Source organism: Acanthamoeba castellanii, assembly GCF_000313135.1.
Source record: "Acanthamoeba castellanii str. Neff unplaced genomic scaffold scf7180000084761, whole genome shotgun sequence".
Lineage (NCBI taxonomy): Eukaryota > Discosea > Longamoebia > Acanthamoebidae > Acanthamoeba > Acanthamoeba castellanii.
Window position 1 is genome coordinate 233735 of NW_004457596.1, and position 21608 is coordinate 255342.

The window sequence follows — 21608 nt, forward strand, 5'->3', positions numbered from 1 at the left end:
CTGTGTGCGTTGGTAAGTCAGTGCGGGAGTTGGAAAACACGTAAGGGGGGTCTTCATGGAATCCGTACACGGTGGCGAGCTGATCGCAGGGCGCTGGTCGGAGGCTAAGCAGCTGCATGCCGCCAGACGCGCAGTTAAGGAAGAAGGTGAAGACGAACGAGTGCAGGACGCGCGGATCCTGCTTGGCCGCAAACAACGCACACACGAGCACGAGCGCTCGCTCGTTTTCCGCCAACAAGCGCGCTACCTCGACTTCGTAATCTACGAGCATGCATGTCCTGTGGTGGGAGGGGAGGTGAGATTCAGTGCAATGTCAGCCGGCTTCAGGTGCGCGTTTAGTTCAGACAACGGGTGGCTGATGCGAGTACCGAAGTACGGGGTTTGTGCGAAGCATTCGCCCTATGTATGCTTCGGCATCGAAAGCCATCTGGCGTCGTATTCGCACGATCGTGCCTGATGGCATCTCATGTGTGCTCGCACGGCTCAGCTCCCACTCGATGATGCGTATAGCGCACCCTGCAGGTGACTCACTTTAGGCAATCGATTGGCACGACGCGCTCGCGCGTTGCTGATCCCGGGTTTATCATACCTGTGTTAAGCAATAGGTACTTGGGCGGAAGAAACGAGAGGTGGGGCCGATACTTGCACGTTGAAGCATGCACCTGGTACGTGAGATGGACCGAACGATCGCGGTCTGTCCACGGGTCACTGTCTTCACGAGCGGACAACGTTTATCAGCTGCACGAGAAATGCAACTCAGCCACACAGCACACAAGGGGAGAGGCGAACCCCCAAAACACGGCACGATGCTGACGTAGTTTGCGTGAGGCGTCGCCAGCTGCTTGTCGCCTGCGTCGTATCCGTGCACAACTGGAGGAACGAAGAAGCTGGATAAGAGGTGGAAGAACCTGTAGGGTGGACAGCTTGGTGCTGTAGTACGTACTCATAACGTTGTATGGCGTGAGGGTGAAGCTCAGGCGCAAGAACCCAGCCACCGTCGGACTGCCGTCTTCATTCCTGGCCACGAACAATGGCTGCTCTTCGACCTGGCGTTGTGTCACGTCATGGGTCAGTCAACGCTACAAGGCGCTTCATCACAAACAACAAGCTGGAGTGGACCCACCAGTCGAAGCGGCACCCCCTTGCCGACGAAGAGCCACCGCTGCAGCGCGTATGTGTAGCACCCGCTCTCCTCTGCGCCTCCGTCCATCTCGTCGCCTTCAGCCGCCTGCACTCGGCATGTGTATGACACTACACGGTGTCAGCTCGCGGCCTTCCAAAGGAGTGAAAAATGGGGACAAGCCGCCGTACGAAGATGGTTGGCGTCGGGCAGGAAAGTGAGCAAGACGCAGCCCCGCTCAAGAATGCGCTTGTCGTCCATGAGACCAGCCAACGGCACTCGTAGCCTCTGCGGCACCCACCCCGCCGGGAACCAGCCACCCATACCACCCTTCGTCAGAACCCTTCCTCCAGCCGCGGCCGTCGCTGCACGGCCCGTCAGTTCCCTTTGCTGCAATCTGTGCGCCAGCGAACCCATTCGATTCAACCTCCCCGCTTGATCCCGCTTGTGCACTCTTTTTTTTTCAATTTTTTTGTTTTCTTCCCGCTCCTTTTTTTGGCGGGAAACTTTCGCGCCAAATAAAATACAAGAAAATGCCAAATATATCTCGTCGCCCTGTTATCAAAAGAACGAGCAGAAATGGTGCGCGATCGTGTGCGATGAGAGGTGATTCAATGAACGGCGCCGGACAATTCCCGACCAACACAGTTTCCGTTGACGTTGTGATTGGTGCTTTAGCGAACAACAAAATTAATTGCACACAAAAGAAAGCGACGTACCGTTACCCCTTTGCGCCCCCCTGCATCCATCTTCTTTCCATCTCCTCCTCATCCTCATCCTCCTCTGCCCGTGGCCTCGATGATGGAAGTCGTGAATAATACCAAGGACGGCCCCGGCTCCTCCTCCTCCGTCGTCGCGTCTCTCCCTTCTGCTCCATCTCTCATGGATTCCCCGGGGCGAGCCAAGATCGCCGTCGCCACCCTCATCCAATCCTTCACCCCGCCCGCCCCCGCTTCCGCCCCCGTCACCACCACCGCCACCTCCCCCGGCCGCGCCGCCGCCTCCCCTGCAGCCGTGCAGGTGCCGCCCTCGCCTCGCAGCGGCCCGCCGACGCCCCTGGCGGCGGGCATGTCGCCTCGCAAGGCGGACCGCCCCAGGTCGCGCAGCGGCGGCCCGGCCGGCTCGGCCTCGCCCCTGGCGGCGGTGGTTCAGGTGGACCAGGTGACCGGTGGTCCAGGTGTTGATGACGTGGCACAACAAGAACGAGAAGAGAAAAAGAACGAAAGCGAAGGGCAGGGGGGAGGAAGAACGAAGGGCGGCGGCGGCGACGCGGGGTCGCCGCGTAGCGTGGGCGGGAAGGAGTGGGAGTGGAAGCGCAAGGCCCTGGCCGGGAAGGGCATCGTGCGCGAGGGCGCACCGCCCGCCGACGGCGAACCCGCCGGCTCGACCCGGGTCAAGCTGCCCCTGGCCTCCCTGCTCCACACCATCGAGACCGACCGCATGCTGCTCGTCTCCTCCAAGAGCGACACCTGGAAGGCCAAGGCCCTCACCGGCCGCGGCATCATCCCCTCGCCCGACACCTTCACCTCTTCTTCCTCCTCCTCTTCCTCTCCATCGTCGCCCGTCGTCTCGATCTCGCCGCACGTCTCGTCCCTGTCGGCTCCCCTGCCGGCCCTCTTGTCGCCGCGCCAGCCCATTCCCTCCGGCCCTGCGGCGCCCGCGGCGGCCACGACCGGCAGCGGCAGCGGCAGCGGCGGTGGCGGTGGCGGCGACGACGGCAGCGAAGGCGAGGGCAGCGGCAGCGGCGGCGATCGGAAGAAGGGCAATGCCGGTGCCAAGGGGGAGAAGCGGGCGTCGCGGAAGGAGAACAAGCGGAACAACCACAACAAGGTGGTGACGGAGGTGTCGCTGCCGACGACGGTGGTGAACAGGGTGCACGTGGACAAGGACAACCTGGCGCAGGACATGGACGGGGTGCTGCGCGCGCTGCACGGGGAGCTGGAGCGGCTGGGCAACCACCACGAGACGCAGCAGCAGCACCAGCAGTCGACGTCGACGCGCGGCGGCGGGCTGAGGCGCCACCGGCGATCAAAGTCGATCGACCAGCTGGCCGGGCACCAGGCGCTCAAGCCCGAGCTCAAGGGCGACCACAAGGAGAAGGAGAAGGAGAAGGGCAGCAAGGCCGAGGCACCGGCATTCGCCTTCCCGCTGGTCACCACCACCACCACGCGCCAGGACAAGCCCGTGAGCAAGCTGCACACCTCAGCTGCGTACGTTCGCACGCACACGCACACGCACACGCACACGCACACGCACACGCACACGCACACGCACACGCACACACCGCACGCACACGCACACACCCCACACATCGATGCATGGCTGACGTGTGTGCCGCGGCGTGTTTGTAGTGCGCCGAATACTGCGCCGCTCGTCAAGCTGCCGGCGGCCGGCGAGCCCCGGAAGACGAAGACCAACAGCCTGCGCCAGCAGCTGCTGCTGGGCAAGGGCGTCGTGAAGCCGCAGGACAAGCGAACCGTACGCTTGGCCCGCTACTTCTACCGTTCTTCCATTTGACGCACCCCGGCTCACCCGTTCGGCGTGTTGTGTGTGCGTGCGTGCGTGCGTGTGCGTGTGCGTGTTCGGCACGCAGGTACCGGTCTCGCGCCTATCGGTGCTCATCGACATGGCCGACATGCAGGCCATCCACCAACAGGCGTCCGTCCTCGAAGCTGCCGCGCGCAAGCAATCGTCACCTTCTTCGCCTGGTTCGTCCCGCTTCGCTTCTGCACACGTCGTGTGTGCAACGCGCTCACTCATACGCGTGTGTGGCGTGTGCGTGTGCGGCGTGTGCATACAGTGCTGCTGAGTGGTGGTGACTACCAACCAACAAAGGAGGACCTCGTCCGACAGAGACTGAAGACGGTCAAAGCGGTGATAGCATCGGCCATGGACGAGCTCGAGTACGAGCTCCTGCACCAGCGCAACAGCGCTGAGTCGGCGTCGGGGGAGGACCAGCTCATCGCGCTGACCACCAAGCTCCACCAGCTCAACGACCTCCTGATGTAAAGGCTACACGCGAGGCCCCGATGTAAATACTCTATCGTGGTGAACCACCACCTTGTGCGTCTACTCGACGCCACCGTCATCATCGTCATCACCAATATATTTTAATTCTAGCTCACGTGGCGAGCGTTTGCAAAGCAAACCAAGACAGTGAGCGAAGAACGTGTTCGGTCAAGATAAGATGATGATCAGTTGTCGACGGAGAAGACCAGAACGGTGCTGTCCTCCGAGGCGCTCACCACCGTCTTGCCATCACTGGTCATGTGCGGGTTGGAGATTAGTACTGTCGCGTTGCGACACGACACGACACGACACGACACGCGTGAAGGTACCTGGAGACATCAAAGTCGAGGATCATGTCCTGGTGACCCAGCCACGACCGCACCTGCGTGGCCGTGCGCGCGTCCCACAAGCGGATCGTTCGGTCCGTGGAGCAGGAGAAGAGCAGCGGCTCCTGCGGGTGCCACTTGATCTTCACCACTCCGTCTTCGTGGCCTGGCGGTGTGGTGAACGCGTGTCAGAGCCCCGCGGGGGCGGGTCTTAAGATCACCATGGCGCCGGGGGGGTGTGTGGTATATACCCTGGCAGGTCTGTCGGTACTGGCCCGTGTTGAGGTCCCAGATTCGGATGGTGTTGTCCATCGAGCCCGTGGCGATGAACGGGTGTCTGGTGCATTGTCATGAAGATGAAGATGATGATGAAGATGATGATGAAGATGATGATGGTATACAGAGTGGTCAGTGCGAACACACGGCGTCGCGTTGGAATGTTGATGGCAAGGGCGAGGCGTACGAGTGACAGAAGCCGACGGACTCCACAGAGTTTTCGTGACCCTTCAGATCGGCCAAGGTCTGAAACACCAAAAGGTCAGCAGCGTGCACCACACCGGCCACCGGTCGCAGACAGTTCACCACCGGTGTTGGTGTTATGGCGGTGGTACCTTGGCGGTGGCGTAGGAGACGAGCTTGGCCGTCTTGTCGTGCGAGCCCGTCAGCACGAGGGGCTTCTCTTCGTGCATGCTCATGCAGATCACGCCCTCTTCGTGGTAGCCGAACCCTGCACAGTTCGCCACACGCACACGCACACGCACACGCGCGCATGAGTCACGCGGCCCGCCGGTGGTGGGATTGGGGAGGGGGGTAGAGTGTTGCGTGTACCTTGGATGACGTGCTTGGGCTGCGCGGTCTTGGGATTCCACACGCGGAGTGTGGCGTCCTCCGAGGCGGTGAGGATGAGCTTGCCGTCGGGCGAGAACCCGCCGCAGGTCACCGGCCCGGCATGGCCCACAAACATGTTCATGCACTCACCTGCGCACCACGCACACGCACCACCGCACACGCACCACACGCACACGGCCCGTGTTGTCGGTCAGCGACGAGAGCGCGAGAGGGAGAACGAGGGAGCGGAGGGGGCCGTGACAGTACCGCTGGAGGCCAGCCACATCCACGCGGTGCCATCACCGGAGCCGGCCAAGAGCACGTTGCCGCGCTGATGCCACATCAGCCACTGGAACGAAGGGGGGTTGAATGAGGAAACGTTCGGGCGCGTCGGCAAGAACGAGAGCGAGAGCGAGCGAGAGAGAGAGAGAGGCGTACGTCCAAGCCCTCGCCGGGGCCTTCGAGGGTCTTGAGCAGCTCGCCGTTCTCTGTGTTCCAGATCTTGACGCAGGCATCGAGGCCCGCCGTGGCCACCAGCTTGCCGTCCTTGTTGAACCGCGCGCACGTGACGCTGTCCGTGTGCCCTGCATTGTCGTCAGCTCAGCCCATTCTTCGTTGGCCACTCGCACACGCGCACTTGATGAGGGCCAAGTGGTGGTAGTAGTAGTGGCAAGTAGTGGTGCACGCACCGGTGAGTTGCGCCTTCGTTTCGCCGCTGTCGGTTTGCCACAGGTAGGCCTGGTCGTCACCACCTCCGCTGACCGCCAGGCCCGGGATGGCCGAGCACAGCGACACCGTGTAGACCGGCTCTGCGGCATCAATCAGCATCGCGAGAGATTGATGAGAAATCACGTCAGAGGGAAAAAAACGCAATCGGCGATTTCGATGATGATGCTGCTGCAAGGTACCTTTGTGGGCGAAGAAGCCCTGGATGGAGTCATCAGGCAGCTCTTCCTCTTCACCTTCTTCGCCTTCCAGACCTTCGGCTTCCACATCTGCAAGTTCCATCTCCTCTAACGTTTCAGCGAGATCGCCCTCCTCGATGACGTCTTGTTCGTCAGCATCTTCGGGATGCTCCATCGGGGTCTCTTCGTTGTTCTTGCCTTCCATCGTTCCCTTGCGCTGATCTATTGTGCGTTGTGATTTTATAATGGATTTATTTGTTTTATGCTTTTACAAATAAATATTTGTTCTGTTTTATTTCTCGACTCCGCTTTTCTCGATTTAATTGATTTTCTGCATCAACAGCACTCGATCTTGCCAGAGATGGAGGTGAAGAAGTGTGCGGTATGCCAAAAGTCGGAGGGTGAACTGCAGCGATGCAGCCGATGCAAGGAGGTCCACTACTGCTCCCGTGAGCACCAGGTGCGTTTTCGCCCATTTCATTCGACAAGATCATGATCATCTTCCTTTAGCCTTGTAATGGTTGTTGATGTGGTGGTGCCTCTTCATCGCTCAATTAAATCCATTAAATTCATATAATTTCTTAATTTCTGCGGATTTTGGTGATTATCGATGGCAGGTGGAGGATTGGAAGAAGGGACACAACAAGGCGTGCAAGGCGCTCTTCATCGACCGAGTCGACAGGGCCTACGACGTCGGCCACGTCGGTCTCACCCACGACGGCACTCGCGTACGCTCTCATCTCTCCTTTTCCCTTCTTTCTTCCTCGCCTTCGACCATCACACCATCCTCATCATCGCCATCTTGTTGGTGTCTGTGGCCGGCGTTGCACAGCCGATCCACATGTTGACGAAGGACGACGTGCGAGACAGCGCCGGCGGGTGGTGGATGCTGCCCAGCACGAGCGTGACCACCGACGCCGAGGGCATCAACTGGGTCCAGGAGCACTTCGACACCAAGAACTTCAACGTCAAGTTCTTCCCCTGGACCGACGTCCTCGTCTGGTTCGTTCGTCGCCACAACCTGGACCCACCAAGCGTTCAACGTGTGCGCACAGTACTTGGCTCACACCGCACACACCACCGCACACACCACCGCACACACGGGCAGTCCGCTTTGCGAGAAGGAGTGCAAGGAGGGAGTGCTGGCGGCGCAGATCATGCACCGCGGGATGAAGGACGGCCAGCTGTCCTACATCCGGCCCTTCCCGCGCATCTTCCACCCGGCCTGCGTGGACCGCATCTTCGTGAGCCACCAGAAGGCCTACCCGCACGCCCAGGCCACCGCGCCTCAGCCCATCCAGGCCGCCTGGGAACTCATCAAGCCCGACGGTACACCCCCCCCTCGTCTTGTTCTGTCCTCTTCTTCTTCGTGTTCGCTGTCTGACAGGCGATGGTGTTGGTGATGGTGGTGATGATGATGTAGTGGACGAGCTGCAGGCGGGCCTGGCGCAGCACGACGACCAGTTCAGGACGACCCTCGACGCCAACAAGACGAAGGTGGCCAAGGACGTCGGTGTCATGTGATTACGTGGCCCGAAGAAGAAGAAGCAGCAGCAGCGAGGTGGAAGAGGCGGAGGTTCTATTAAAACAAGGGTGGGTGGTTACATACACAGAGCCAGCACGACAACGCAAGTGTGGAGGAAGAGGAGGAGAAAGGTGGGTGGGAGACGGCAGGGCTATCCGGTGTGAGTGGTGAAGAGGTAGAAGCGCAGCATAGAAGGAGGGGAGGAGAAGAAGAAGGGTGTGGGGAGGAGGTGGCTGGTTGTTGTGCTTTAGTAGTCTCTCTGTCTCGTTCGGGAGCTGTTGAAGAAGAAGAAGATGAAGATGATGACGATGGACGATGATGACGGTTCGATTAGGCGCAGCATCCGCCCTTCTTCTTGCCGATGTCCTCGCCAGCGCCAAGCACGATCTCGGGCTTCTTCTGCTGCTGCTCGCTGACGGCGACGCGTCTGTCGAAGATCTCCTTGACGAGGTGCATGAAGGCGTCTTCCACGCCCTGGCCGGCCTTGGCCGAGGCCTCGCTGAAGAGCATGCCCTGCTGGGTGGCGAAGGCCTTGGCCGTGGTGGCCTCGATCACTCGCTTGTTGTTCATGTCGGCCTTGTTGCCCACCAGCAGCTTGGTGACGTTGCCGCACGCGTAGCGCTCGATCTCGTTGAGCCACATCTTGGCGTTGTTGAACGAGGCCTGATCGGTGATGTCGTACACCACGATGATGCCGTGCGCCCCTCGGTAGTAGCTGCTCGTGATGGTACGGAACCGCTCCTGGCCAGCTGTAGGGCACACCGCGCGTGTTGCGTGAGTTGAGCTTACGCGCGTGCAGCAGCACAGCACCAAACACAAAGATGGATGAACGTAGAAGTGGTTGCAAGGAAAGGTGAAGAAGAATAAAAAAGTGAATGAAAGCGCTACGTGGCGTGTTGGGGATGGGCGAGAGGGGCAACGGAAGATCCGGTGCACAAGCAAACAGATGGAGGCGGTGCAAAGGTACCAGTGTCCCAAATTTGAAGCTTCACAACCTTGTCATTGATGGTGACGTTCCTGATCTTGAAATCCACACCGATGGTGCTGATGAAGGTCTCCTGAAACATGTCGTCCTAGATGCGTGAAAGCCTTCAGCGTTAGACGACCGGGACGCCCCGACATCATCCCACCTGGATCCGAAGGGGGGTACCGTAAATCTGAGAAGCAGAGAAGACTTGCCCACACCACTGTCGCCCACGAGCAAAATCTTGAACAAATGATCGCTGCATGATGCAGGCAGAGGATAGATTAATAAAGAGCTTCAGGTTGTGGGAGCAGTTCGTAGATTGGCCGTACTATTGATCCATTTCGAATTTGGGGAAGTGGAAAGAAGATAAGAAAAAAGAAGGTTAGAGAGGAGGCTGGCTCGTGGAATTGGATTCTAAAGATGAGGAAATCAAATCGTCGACCGGCTACAATCACCGGGCGTCATCGTCGACGGAACTTCCCTTCCTTGAACTGAAAACAATTTGAACTATTTTTGCATGCTTTGAATTGTTATCTTTTTCTTTGATAAAGATCCAATAAATCGTGCAAGTGATGAAGGGAAGCACGATTTTATTTTGGTTGTTGGTGGGACTGCTGGTGGCACAACTGTGGCTCGAAGTGTCCGCAGGCGAAGGCATGCACTACCTCGTACGCAACATTAATTCATTATTACTTTCTTGTGTTCCGATGATGAACACATTTAATGATGATGGCCTTGTTTTATGCTGCTGCCCAACCAGAAACGAGGCTTTCGAAAGAAGCAGATAGCCTGCCGTAAGGGGTGCGAAGATGCCGGCAACGTGGCGCTTGGCGGCCGGCGAGGAGCACCACGCCGGGGTGCCGGAGGCATTGGCCGCGAGGAAGAGCTCGCACTCGACGACCCTGTCGAGGACGATGACGACGCGTCCTGGGACGGGCTGGACGTGATCGAGGGCTTCGGGAGCGACGTCGGCAAGCGACCACTCGCGCCATGCGTTGCCAGATGCATCTCGCCCTACTGCTACGACCTCGAATACAACCGACCGGTGACTTCCCCGCTCATCGTGTGGGTATTGTGCGCGTCGTGCGTGTCGTGTGTGTCGTGCTGATTGGTTCGTGCCTGATCTGCAGTTGGAGCCTGGAGAAGTGGATGAGCGATACGACTTCTTCCGGAAGTGTTTCACTCTGGAGGCCGCGGAGGCCCGCAAGCGCGAGCGGACGCGACTCTACGACGAAGACGAAGACGAGTGACCCACCTTTCGTAAAAATTAACCAATTAACAATCAATTGAACATACAGCGCAGCACTCGTGAACGCCATCGCGCAGCGTACGACGGCCGTCGAGAGAGGTCGCCTATTGCAGGAGACAGTTCTCGCGCCCTCGTCGCGATCGGGTGGACTTCTTGGGCTTGCACATGACCTCGACCCCCTCGACGTCGCGGAAGTCGACGACGGTGATGTGCTCGTTGGTGCTGCAGTAGATGCGGTCGGGGAGCACCGTGATGGAGAAGATGCGGCGCGGAACGCGCGACACCGGGATGTCCATCATGTGGGTCCTCTTCACGTAGTCCCACACGCGCAGGAACGACGATTGCTCGCCTGCGCCAGCACACAACATCATGAGCTGCACTGCGTGTGTGTGCGTGTGCGGTGGTGTGTGTGTGGTACCGGTGACGCCGGCCACGAGCTTGTTTTCGCAGAGGCGGATGTCGTAGACGATGCCGCCCACGCTGAAGGTGTGCAGGCACTTGAGCGTAGCCAAATCCCACACGCGAATCGTCTTGTCGTCGCTTCCGCTCAGCTGACACCACCCAACCCAAACACGTCAGCGCACGTGTTTGTGTCCTGTAGCACGACACGCGGGTGCGGTACCACGAGGTCGCTGTCTCGCTTGACGGTGGTGACGGTGGCGCGATGGCCGCTGAAGGTGCCGATGACGTGTTGAGCGTCGACGTCGTAGAGATAGAAGTCGACCTCACCCACCGCCGTGCAGATGGCCAACCGTTGCATGTTGGACCGACCGCCAGTCGACGCCGAGAGCGACAGCTTCGACGATGACGACGACGAACCCGCCGCGGGCTCTGTCTCCGCCTCGTTGTCCTCCTGTTCGGCCATGGCGGCGGCGTCTTCGTCGTCGCTGGCCTCGCCCTCAAGCCGCACCCGGCTACGCGGGATCGGGAGATCGGTGACGACACACCGCACATCGAACAGACCGCTGCCGTACTTGTGCGACGCCAGCTCTACGCCACAGCACGCGCACCACGAAATCTGTCACTTCTCACTCTAAATAGGATGCAGCGGGTTCGCGCGTGTGTCGTATGTCGTGTGTGTGTCGTACTCTCGCCGTCGCTCAGCCGCCACGCGATGAAATTGCCGTGCTGGCCGCCGCTCACGACATAGTCCTCCTCGATCGAGAAGTCCACGCACCACAGCGCCGTCGGATGGCCCTTGAGGGTGCGGACCACCTCCATCTTGCTCAAGTCGATCACTGCAACGCACGGAGAGGTCATGTGAGCAAGAAACAAAATATAAAATAAAATAAAGAATAAATGACATAAAATAATTATCAAGTATTATTTCTACTGTATAATAAATGAAGTAAAATGAAGTAAAATAAAAAGATACCCTTGGCGGTGCAGTCGGTGGAGGCGGTGATGCAGGTGTCGCCGTGGACCTCGAGCCACCAGATGAAGTCGTGGGCGCTGACAGTCTTCTTCTCCTTGAATTCGTGCCCGCTCCACAGGATGACCTGACCCTCGTCGTCGCCCGTCACGAAGTCCCAGCCCCAGTCCACCAGCTCCTCGTCCCCGTCCGCCGTCGGCCCGCCTCTCTTCGCCCCGCGGCGACCCTTCTTCTTTCCCTTGCCGGCCTTCTTCGGCTGCTTGGCCTTTTCGTCGGCGTCGGCATTGTCCGCGCTGGCGGCGGGCGTGTCGCTTGGAGAGTCGGTTTCCATGGGCGTGTTGTCCTTCTTGGCCTTGTTCTTCTTGCTGCTGGCGGACTTGCCCTGCTTGCCGCTCTTCCGGCGCTTCGTGTTCTGGGTCTTGGCGACGGCTTCCGAGACCGCAGGTATCTCTTCGCTCTTTTCTTCTTCTTCTTCTTCGCTCTTTTTTGCCTGATGAGCCCGCGTCTCCTCACCGTCGTTTTCTTCGCTCTTTGCTTCTTCGCTCTTCTCTCCCTCTTCGCCCATATCCACATTCACACCGGCAGTCTCAGCCTCGGCCTCGGCGTCGTCCTCGTCGTCCTCGTAGATCCTCTTGTTCGTTCTGAGCACCTGGATCACCGTCGTGCCCTCGTGCGGGATCTTGTGGATCACATACTTCTCCTCGGTCCTAAAAAGCAGCAAAGCACACAACCAAAGCCAGCCACCCAACACCACCCAACAACAAAGTCAGATGAAGGGCACACGAATAAAGGAGAGAGAGAGAGAGAAATGCACCATCGCTGTTCGAGGACCTTCTTCTGGAAGTAGAAGCGCTTCCAGTTGATCTCCCTCGTGGAGGAGGTGAGGTCGATCTTGGTCCGAATCGCAGGAGACAGGTTCGGCTTGCGAAATTCGCTCAGGCAGCGCTCGCGCCAGAGCCTGGCATGGGCACACACACCCGTGCGATTAACAACAAAACCAACACACAACGCGCGACACACACCACAGTCGCTCGCCCCATGTTACCTCCTCCAATCAACCCTATAAATTGGGGAGGATGTGCGTGAATTGAGTTCACCACAGAGAGGAGAGAACCAAACCAACCGTAACACGACTTTGGTCGAAGCGTTGGCGGGGGCGCCGAGTAGAAAAGATTTTGATGGTGCCGGACAAATAGCGAAAAGGGATCTCCGTGCGACCACACAACGAAGAGAGACGGTCGGTGGTGATGGTGTCAAAAAAACACACAAAGGAAAGAACGCAAAGGAACAAGAGCGCACACACGCGCACTGGCCAGACCGTGTGGCCGGCAACGACGTCAATCCTCGTTGCAGGAGTTCCGTGCAACCAGCGCAAAGCACAGAATAAAGATGTAAAAAGAAAAAAAGGGTATCTAACACGGGGGGGTGTGTGCGTACGAGTGGTCGGCGGCGAGGGCGTGGGTGTGGGAGGAGGCCAGGGCCAGGCTCAGGAGATCCGTCGGGGAGAGGTAGTTGCACACACGCAGGCCCACCTCGTAGGGCAATCCCTCCAACGTCAGCGCCTCCCCCTGTTCCTTGGTCGACCGCTGGTGAAAGCCCTCGCCGCTGTCCTCCCTCTACGCAGGGGCCACACACAAGGATGAGAATATACACAAATAAATGTAAATAAATTAAATAAATTAAAAAAACATATATCTCTTACACCAAATAAATATATGTTCACAACTAAGATCTTTACAAAAGGTACCTCAAGCTCCATCCTTGCTCTTTGCCTGTGGCAGCTTGTCGGGGGGCTGAAAGAAAAGGGCCAAGTGTTGGGTAAGAAAGAAAAACCTGACAGGTACCAAAAAGCCCCCCAAACTGGTCGGCGAATGGCGGTTCTCTGAAGCAAAACGTGCCACCAAGGAGAAAAGCCGCTCGGTTGGTGCGGCCAGCGCAACAAGGCTGGATCCAGACGTGTTGCGTGGCATGAAGAGAATTGGGAGATCTGGAAGGGCCATAGAGATCATCACGCTACAACCGTTCGACCGGGCGTCAGTGGTGTGGTGTGTTCTGAACGCGTTTTTCCAAACTGCCATGATACATACAGCGAGATGGCGGAGATGATGAAGTTGCCGCTCGTGCCAAGGCCCACTAGTGCTTGCTGTGCTTCTCGACGCCGAACTGCTTCTTGAGGAACTCGTAGGTGACGAAGGTGATGCAGTGCGAAGGAACGGACTTGAGGATGGAGGGCACGAGGCCGCGGTAGAGACCCACGAAGCCCTCCTTGCTGTAGGTCTGGGTGAAGACGTTCCACACGCCCGAGTAGATCTGCGGCGCGCCGTGCATGGACTGCATGATCATGCGCGTCTTGGCGACGTGCAGCGGGTAGCAGGCGAGCAGACCCGCCACGCTCGAGGCCGACGCGCAGCCGAGCAGCGTGATCACGCCCGGGCTCTTGCCCTCGTTGCGCTTGGTGTACTCTGTTGTGGTGCGCGAGCCGGAGTTTAGTAGCAGTTTCACGGCCCCAACGTAAACCGCACACGCGCACACGACACACGCGACACACGCGACACGCACCCCTCTTGAGCACTTCGTAGACGGTGAGGTCGATGCCGGAGTGCGGCGCGGTGCTGAGGAGCGACGGGGTGAGACCACGGAAGAAGGCCATCGGACCCTCCTTGGTGACGATCTTTCGCACCACGTCGGTGATGCCCGTGTAGGTGCCGTTCGGGGCCGCCGCCAGGCGGGTCTTGATCACTGCAATCATCGACCCGCAGCCACCGGTGAGTTTGGGTCGATTGGCGAGAAACCCACAGCGGGGACCGAAGGCACGTACCTTCGAGAGGGAAGGACAGGGTGTGGGTGAAGACGCCGGCGCCGGCGCCGGCAATGAAGCGTTCGTGGGGGCTGATGTCGGCGTCCTTCTTGCCGAAGGTGGCCTTGATGGTCTCGTAGGTCCAGAACTTGATCGCCTTCTCCGGCGCCACCTTGAGCAGATTGGCTCCATTACCGCGCCAGAAGCCCGACACGCCCGATTCCTGCAGGAAACCCACACGCCGGTAAGTTGGCGTGTGTCGTGTGTGCGGTAGGTGTGCGTGTGCGGTACGTCGTGCGTGAGTGCGTGTGTGGCTAACGTACCGCGTAGATCTGGCGCGAGATGGCGTCGATGCTGGGCTTGGTGCTCTGCACCTGGTAGATGGTACGGATGCGCTCCAGCGGAGCCGTGGCAGTTCTCGAAGTCATCGCTGCAATCGCGCCCGACGACAAGAACTGTTTTTTTTTTTTGTTGTTGATTGCCCAGTGCATCACCAATTCGCACATTAGCTTTCGATCGGGCGCGACTGGCACGTGTGAAAGTGCGACGAACAAACACGATACGTACCGCGACAGAGTCCATCAGAGTCTTGGGCTTGTGGGCCGGGGGCAGGATGACGCCGTCCTCAGAGTCAAACGCCATCATCGCGTCCTCCCAGTAGCGGAAGATCGCGTCCACGGTGGCCGAGGGCACCAACAACAGGAACGTCTGTCGACACAACAGGCACGACACGGCACACGGGCGCAGATGTTAGAACAATCGGCCAGTGGAAAGGGACGCGAGTTGGTGTTGGTTACCTGCCACTCGTTGAAGTCGATCTTGCCGTTGCCGTCAACGTCGATGCGCTTGATGAGCTTGGTGACGGCGCCGTCGTCGTACTTCATGCCCAGTCGCCGGAGCGAGCCGCGCACCTCCTCGACGTCGATCGTGCCGCTCTTGTCCGCATCGAGATCGTCGAACACCTTGCGCAGCAGCTTGCTCTGCGCCATCGCGAATGCCTCGAATTCCTGCGCACATCGCCACCACTCATCATTAGCCGCGCCGATCGGGCACCGCACGACGCTCGACGAGCAGCGGGGGAAGACGTACGAGCAGGCTGACGTTGCCGTCCTTGTCGATGTCGAGCCGGGCGAGCAGGGCGTCGACGTCGGCTTCGGTCGCGGGCAGCTTGAGGAGCTTGAGGCCGTCGTGGAGCTCGTCGCGGGTCAGGTGCCCGTCGCCGTTGGCGTCTAGCTTGGCGAACACCTCGCGCACCTTGCTCATCACGCCTCCGTTGTCGATGGTCGCCGCTTCCGTCGCGGTTGTGTTGGTGGTGGCTGTTGCGCTCATCTTTGCTTCTTGTGTGGCACTGGTATTGATTTTTCTGAGTTGTTTGTATGACACCAGACTGCCAGTCAGCCAAAGGTCGCACCCAAATCGAGTGAAAAACTTCGTCAAGAAGTGATGAATAAGCAAATATTTACATAAAAATAATATATAATTCTGTGACACTGGCGCTTCTGTGAAATCCTTGAGGTTTGCGGGAGGGGGGCAGTGAAAGGCTCATGGCTAGTGGGCGGGGGAGTACCTAGAAGCTCACGGGACAGCAACGGATAGTCGTTGCGGGGCGGTTGTTGGGGACGAAGGCGAAGAAGGAACGAGCAAGAAAAAGAAAATTGTTGGTCACTTTAACGTCGACATATTCATGCCAGGCATTCTTAACATTTTTTACACAAAATTCCTCGAAACAAGGAAGAGGAGCACATTAATCGATAGAATGAATGAGGGGGTGGAGGTGCTGCATGGACCAGGCGCCTCTGCCGAAAGACCTTCTCACAAGCGGTACCGTTTTCAACATTTCCCTGAGGTTGGTGATTTTGGCCAATCATGATTTCCTTACGGGGGGGGGCGAAAGGTCACGAAAGCAACTGGATGCTGGGAAGGCCTATTGGAAGGAGCGCATCGCCAAGCTCAACAAGCAACGCCCCGAGGTACGGTGAGCCCCTGCCTTGTAGCCACTCGCTGCGATTTAACTCCACGTGCCGAGTGCAGGCTGTGTCGGATGTGCTGCGCGGTGTAGTGGTGTACTTCGAGGGCTACACCGACGATGTGACCTCCTTCCAGCTCAAGAAGCTCGTCTACTCGCACGGTGGGGACATATGGTATGCCGCATGGTCCTTTGACACGCACACGCACACGCACACGCACACGCACACAACACACACACACCACAAGCGAGCGTCTGATGCATAACGCACTACCAGTCACTACTTTTCGAAGAGCCGGACGACGCACATCGTGTGCACCAATCTGTGTGACTCCAAGGCGCAGCGCGTGGGCCAGTCGGTCAAGGTGCGCATTGCTGCCCTGGCACTCAGGCTCTGCATAGACATTCGGCCCTAAGAAGAATCACCACACATCAGGGCGTGCGGGTGGTGCACCCGGACTGGCTGCGGCTCAGCTGCAGCGACGGCAAGAAGCTGCCCGAAGACAAGTTCCTCATCGTCAAAGACCAAGTACGCGCCCGCTCTGGTGGACTGAAGTGACCTCTTTCTTATCATCATCTCTTCTGGATGCCTGCTGGCGGCACGCAGACGATGAAGTCGATCGATTCGTTCTTTCAGAGGAAGGAGCCGTTGCTGCACCGGCCACCGGCCAAGCGAAGAAAGGTGCTCAGCCGACCATGGTCATGCATTCATGGCGCAACGTCGTGGAATGCACAATGATGCCGATCACGGACTGACGATTCTGGCCACACAGGGCGACGGAGAGGAGAAGAGGGAGTCGGAGCCGCTTCCGTTGGCGGTGGTCGAGCAGCCAGAGGCGGCCGAGGACTGCGACGACGGCAAAGGAGAAGAAACGAAGGTCAAGGAAAAGGAGAAGAAGGAAACGGAGAACGAACGAGCAAAGAACGAACGAGAAGACGAGGCGGAGACAGTCAAAAAAGAACGAAGACGACAGTCGCAACCGTCACAAATCCTCCACGAACCACAACCCAGCCGGAAGAAGAGCCGAGCTAGAAGCTCAGCATCAAATCACATGGACACCGCTCCGCCCTCTACGACCACCACACCTTCTTCCTCTTCTCTCCCCTCCTTACATCCAACACCCTCGATCGATATCCCTCGGCCCGCGCCTTCGCCCCAACGATCCGCTGGAATGGCAACAATGCCGCGCGCTGCCTCCCGCCCGTCGGCACCGCCTCATCGCAATCTTACGCCGCCGGCTGCGCTCACGCCGTTGGCGCCGCCCGAGCCACCTCTCGTCTCGCTTCGTTCGCCACCGCCCCTGCTGCCATCCCGCCCGTTGACGCCCTCGCCGCCCAAGCCCAAGAAGCCACCACGCAAGCCAGTCGACCGGACGTCCCTCCACCGCTTCTCGCCCAACAAGAGCTTCGTGGACCAGTTCCCCTCTGCCCACACCCTTCCCTTCGACTGAGCCCACACACACACACGCACAACACACCACAACACACACACACACACACACTACACACAATACGAACACACACGCGACGCAGTTGTACAATACAGAGTAATTATGATAAATAGAAGAGCACCATCCACTACACTCGCTCACTCACCGTGGTGGTGGCGGCTTCCTCTTGGACGCCTTGCGATGCAGCTCCTCGCGCATCTTCACGCGTAGCGCCCGCATCTCGGCTCGGAGGCGCTCAAACTCGACTTGACTTCTCTTGCCTGCTTCTCGTTCTCGGCGCTGCATCCGTACCTTGGACGGTGTCGGCTCGAGCTTGTGCTGTCGTGGCTGTGGGGCATGTTGATGTTGGTCCCGGTGTCCAGACGCTATCGTGTCTTCTTCTTCTTCTTCTGTTACCTGCGCCTTGCTCTCGCAGCCGTCCACCTCCTCGCCCGCTATCGTGGCCTCATCCTCCACCACGCGTTCCTGCGGACAAGGGAGATGCCCTTCTTGGTCGACTTCTTCTTCTTCTTTGATGTCGTCACCGGCGCCCATGTCCACAGCCTGCAGTATCCATTTGCAATCATCAACGCACCGCCACACGCGACTCTACGCAGCGAGATGCCGTAGAGACGGAGAGCCACATGCATTACATATGCATAATATATATAGAGTGTTTGGATTATATATGTAATTATATATGGAAATAGATACATGTATAGAAGATGCATGGCTAGAGAAGCAGCTCGTCCATGTTGTCCAACTGCTGGGCAGGAGGTACCATCTCGGATTCGGCCTCCTCCTCCCCGGCTGGTCGTCGTGGTATGGCATGGGAGTCGATCACGATCGGCAAAACTGTGGACACACACACACACACAGAGGTGAGAAGAAGAACAACGCAAAAACAGCAGCTCACGACGATCGCATCCGTGTAAGCGTGCGAATAGACTGAGAAGCGCACGTACCGGGGTTGACGAAGCGTAGGCAATCCTCGTCTTCGCAGTTGTTCTGTTGCATGAAGTAGTCCTCGAGCAGGCGGGTCAGTGCGGCCATGTCCACACACCACCACCACCGGAGCCACCACCGGAGCGCTGCTGTTGCTGCGGGGACTGCTCGGGACGCGCCCGCATCACAAGAACGCCGTCGGGTCGTCGCGCCAGCTCGCGCTTGAGCAGCATCGCGTCGCTGAAGTTGATCATGGCCGAGGGCAGCGGGACATCCATGTCTGTGGCCGTCATCTCCAACGCCTGCTCGTCGGGCACGGTGTTGTACACCAGCATGCCTGGCGCACACGACACGACACGACACGTGAATTTCGATCGCCTCGACGAGAAGAAGAAGAAGAACCAAAGAACGAAAGGGAGGCGCACCGGCGACGTTGAAATTGTGAAGCTCTTTGGCCTTGTCTACAAAATTGCAGCCGCCGCGAGGAACGAGCACCACTCGCGCGAGCGAGTCGCCCTCGTCGATGTGGAAGCCTGAGGTTGTGTGTGTGTGTCGTGTGTCGTGTGTGTGTGTGTGTGTCGTGTGTGTGTGTGTGTGTCATTACATTACATTCAGGCCAGAGCCCGATGCGATGAGCGACTGACCGCCGAAGAGGAGTACTGGCGAATCAGTAGTTACGCACCTTGGCCCGGGCAGAGCTCGTGGGGCACGTAGATGAGTTCAAACGTATGCCCGATGAACGCAGAGAAGAAGGGACCGAAGAGGGCCTGCACGGCCGCCACTTCCACAGGTACGGTAGTGGTGCCATCAGCCGCACTGCTGTTGGCGGCGGCATCGCGCCCATCGTCGGCGTCACCATGACTGGCGTCAGCGGCGTCAGGTTTCTCGTCGTTGGTCTCATCGCTGTCGTCGTCCAGCCATTGACTGTAGTCCGACGCGACTTCGTCAATGTTGGCTTCGTAGGCCGTGGGTTTCCCTTCGGTCTCGACGTTGACCACACTCAAGATCACGTTCCCTTGGTACCGCTGTATCCTGTTCACCCGAGCACGAACGTGTGAGAGACGCGTGACCACACGTGCGGTGTGTGTGTCGTGTGTGTCGTGTGTGTCGTGTGTGTGTGGTCTGCTGACAATTAGAAGGAAGGAGCTCAACCCCGATGCTGCGTAGACGTTCACAGAAGTCGCCCCACAGCGTGACCGTATAGACGTCGTCAACGGTGAGCTGCGGCTGCGGAATAGGGCTGACCTTCCTTCGGTTCGTCGACGCCTTCGGGCCGCCGCCGTTGTTGTTGTTGATCTGCTGCGTCACCGCCTGGATGAGCTTCAGCGCAAAGTCGGCACCGGTGTCCGCGCTCTCGACTTGCGACAGCTGCGCCTCGGCTTCGGCTTCGGCCTCGGCCGCTTGGCGGTACTCGGCAAACATGGCGCTCAGCACGGCCTTGGGGTTGGCCTGATGACGACCGCCCACAAGGCCGTTGCTCGCTCCCCAGGCGGTGTGCGGGCACGTGGCGCTGACAGCCTCGACCGCGGCGGCGGGGCTCGGGCCACGGTGTCGGCCGCTCGCGGGCGGGCCGAGAGCCGAGGGCTTGTGGAGGCGGGACCACGAAGGCGACGAGGTGAAGACCGGCAAGATGTGGGCCTCGGTGGAGAAGACGATGTCGGACGCGCGAATGAATTCGTTCTCCTCGTCGAACAGGAGGAAGAGGTACTTGCAGGTCTCCGATAGGAAGTAGGAGTCCATGCGGTCCTCCAGCCGGCCCGTCTCCACATCTATGTGAAGCAGGGAGTGTCACCAACGACACACACACACACACACAACACACACAACACACACAACACACACATCACTGTCTCACGTACCTGCCACGGCAGCGTACCCGCAGGTGGTTTTCGTGCGTTGCAGGTCCGTCAAGATCTGCTCGCCGACCTCAAGGTAGAACGGGTCGCGCGTGGCATGGTAGAGCATGAGGGTGCTCTCGATGAATTCGGGCCGGAGCGGGTACCCTCTGTACAGATGGCGCGGTGGTTGTCCTGCACGATCGTGAGGCAATATAAACAACGTTGTACGTTTCAATAGTTGAGTTTAGTTGGTTTGTTTGGAGGTGGATTCAGAAAACGACGACGGACCTTGCTTGATGTTGAAGCTTTCGGGCAGCGAACCGTAGCGCTTCCACAGGGAATAGAAGGCGGAGTGCATTTCGACTGCATCAGAGACGTCGCCGTTGAGAACCTGTTGGTAGTATTTGTTGTTGTTTAGAGAGAGCAGAACTGGTGGTATGTGTCATCACTTCATCACCCACCACCGCCGTGATGTTTGCTCTGCGCTGAGAATCGAATCGGACCTGCACGCCGGGGAAGAAGGCCTGGAGACTGTCGACTCCGCTGCCGGCGACCGAGCCTGGCCACCGTAGAGCAAAGACGCCCTCTGTGATCAATACGGTCCGTGTGGGTAGTGTGAGAAGTGAAGAAGACGTACCGGTGGCCATGTGCACGTCGAGATACCAGTCGCCCTGCTTCATGTACCTCTTGATGGCATTGTACGACTACGACACAACCATTGACCATGACGTCATCAGGTCACATAGAAAACCAGTAGTTCTGAGAGAAATAAAGCCAACGCACACCTTGTTGTACATGTGCAAGTAGGATGGTTCGCCGAAAAGGATGTATGACTTGAGCAGGTACTCGTAGAATGAATCGCTGCCTGCCCCGATGCCGGCATGGCCCGCAAGCCACCGGCCCTGTATGGCGGTGCCAAACCCACAGCACCCACAATGACAGAGAAAGGGGAAAAATCAGACTGGGTAGTTTACCCACAGACCCCCGCTCCCTTCGCCCTGCAGGCAGACGGGCCAGCGTACACTGTGTACGTCTATGAGCCCTCCGACTAGGTTCGTGCGCGGCTCCCTTCGCTGCCAGAGCGCGTGCATTGCGTTGGCGGCCGCCGCCTGCACGACACCGCTGTCAGGCTGGCCGCGCAGGAAATCTTCACACTGTGGGCGCCAGCGCTCGGTCTGCAGGTTGCTCGCGTACCTCGTACTGTGGGTCGCCGGTCAAGCGCGAGAGGGTTCCAAACTCGAGAAGCAGCGTTCCTCCTCCGGCCAGACAGGTCGACGTCGGCTCGCCGCGCGGCACGCCGTGTCTTGCGTGTGCGAACACACATCCGCGTT

The 21608-nt window shown here is 58.7% G+C and overlaps 9 protein-coding genes and 2 pseudogenes across 9 annotated transcripts in view; 6 read left to right on the forward strand and 5 right to left on the reverse strand.

Annotated features, from left to right (window-relative positions):
- The window catches only part of ACA1_229160 (uncharacterized protein), a gene marked incomplete at both ends in the record, with an annotated part of 1231 nt that extends 1187 nt beyond the window's left edge, over positions 1-44 (forward strand). The window contains one exon of the mRNA XM_004346510.1: positions 22-44. Coding sequence (XP_004346560.1) covers positions 22-44 — 23 coding nt within the window. The remainder of the gene's footprint in view (positions 1-21) is intronic.
- A 1877-nt stretch (positions 45-1921) lies between these two features.
- On the forward strand, positions 1922-4129 carry ACA1_229170 (uncharacterized protein; the record flags this gene model as incomplete). Its single annotated transcript, XM_004346511.1, has 4 exons — positions 1922-3330; positions 3472-3598; positions 3714-3828; positions 3921-4129. The coding sequence occupies 4 exons, from the start codon at positions 1922-1924 to the stop codon at positions 4127-4129; spliced, it is 1860 nt and encodes a 619-aa protein (XP_004346561.1).
- A 185-nt stretch (positions 4130-4314) lies between these two features.
- On the reverse strand, positions 4315-6393 carry ACA1_229180 (WD repeat protein; the record flags this gene model as incomplete). The annotated part of the gene is made up of 10 exons (XM_004346512.1): positions 4315-4381; positions 4459-4621; positions 4707-4792; positions 4919-4977; positions 5067-5182; positions 5284-5433; positions 5551-5632; positions 5722-5867; positions 5973-6092; positions 6192-6393. The coding sequence occupies 10 exons, from the start codon at positions 6391-6393 to the stop codon at positions 4315-4317; spliced, it is 1191 nt and encodes a 396-aa protein (XP_004346562.1).
- A 156-nt stretch (positions 6394-6549) lies between these two features.
- Positions 6550-7712, forward strand: ACA1_229190 (MYND finger domain containing protein; the record flags this gene model as incomplete). The annotated part of the gene is made up of 5 exons (XM_004346513.1): positions 6550-6648; positions 6806-6916; positions 7021-7233; positions 7313-7517; positions 7576-7712. The coding sequence occupies 5 exons, from the start codon at positions 6550-6552 to the stop codon at positions 7710-7712; spliced, it is 765 nt and encodes a 254-aa protein (XP_004346563.1).
- Positions 7713-8043: 331 nt separating this feature from the next.
- Positions 8044-8780, reverse strand: ACA1_229200 (Ras-related protein Rab-1A, putative; the record flags this gene model as incomplete). The annotated part of the gene is made up of 2 exons (XM_004346514.1): positions 8044-8462; positions 8681-8780. The coding sequence occupies 2 exons, from the start codon at positions 8778-8780 to the stop codon at positions 8044-8046; spliced, it is 519 nt and encodes a 172-aa protein (XP_004346564.1).
- Positions 8781-9336: 556 nt separating this feature from the next.
- On the forward strand, positions 9337-9930 carry ACA1_229210 (uncharacterized protein; the record flags this gene model as incomplete). Its single annotated transcript, XM_004346515.1, has 3 exons — positions 9337-9348; positions 9441-9725; positions 9811-9930. The coding sequence occupies 3 exons, from the start codon at positions 9337-9339 to the stop codon at positions 9928-9930; spliced, it is 417 nt and encodes a 138-aa protein (XP_004346565.1).
- Positions 9931-10033: 103 nt separating this feature from the next.
- ACA1_229220 lies at positions 10034-13060 on the reverse strand (annotated as a pseudogene).
- A 374-nt stretch (positions 13061-13434) lies between these two features.
- ACA1_229230 (Mitochondrial carrier protein) lies at positions 13435-15427 on the reverse strand (the record flags this gene model as incomplete). The annotated part of the gene is made up of 7 exons (XM_004346516.1): positions 13435-13763; positions 13861-14040; positions 14120-14321; positions 14422-14528; positions 14662-14806; positions 14896-15105; positions 15188-15427. 7 exons carry the CDS (start codon positions 15425-15427, stop codon positions 13435-13437), a joined length of 1413 nt encoding a protein of 470 aa, XP_004346566.1.
- Positions 15428-15854: 427 nt separating this feature from the next.
- On the forward strand, positions 15855-16820 carry ACA1_229240 (annotated as a pseudogene).
- Positions 16821-17116: 296 nt separating this feature from the next.
- On the forward strand, positions 17117-17515 carry ACA1_229250 (uncharacterized protein; the record flags this gene model as incomplete). Its single annotated transcript, XM_004346517.1, has 1 exon — positions 17117-17515. One exon carries the CDS (start codon positions 17117-17119, stop codon positions 17513-17515), a length of 399 nt encoding a protein of 132 aa, XP_004346567.1.
- Positions 17516-17656: 141 nt separating this feature from the next.
- Positions 17657-21368, reverse strand: ACA1_229260 (glycosyl hydrolase family 47 protein; the record flags this gene model as incomplete). Its single annotated transcript, XM_004346518.1, is given in 14 exon segments — positions 17657-17794; positions 17912-18058; positions 18276-18349; positions 18460-18603; positions 18615-18776; positions 18865-18972; positions 19122-19464; positions 19592-20208; positions 20299-20469; positions 20566-20640; positions 20735-20836; positions 20915-20981; positions 21063-21179; positions 21252-21368. The coding sequence occupies 14 exon segments, from the start codon at positions 21366-21368 to the stop codon at positions 17657-17659; spliced, it is 2382 nt and encodes a 793-aa protein (XP_004346568.1).
- Between the last annotated feature and the right edge of the window lie 240 nt (positions 21369-21608).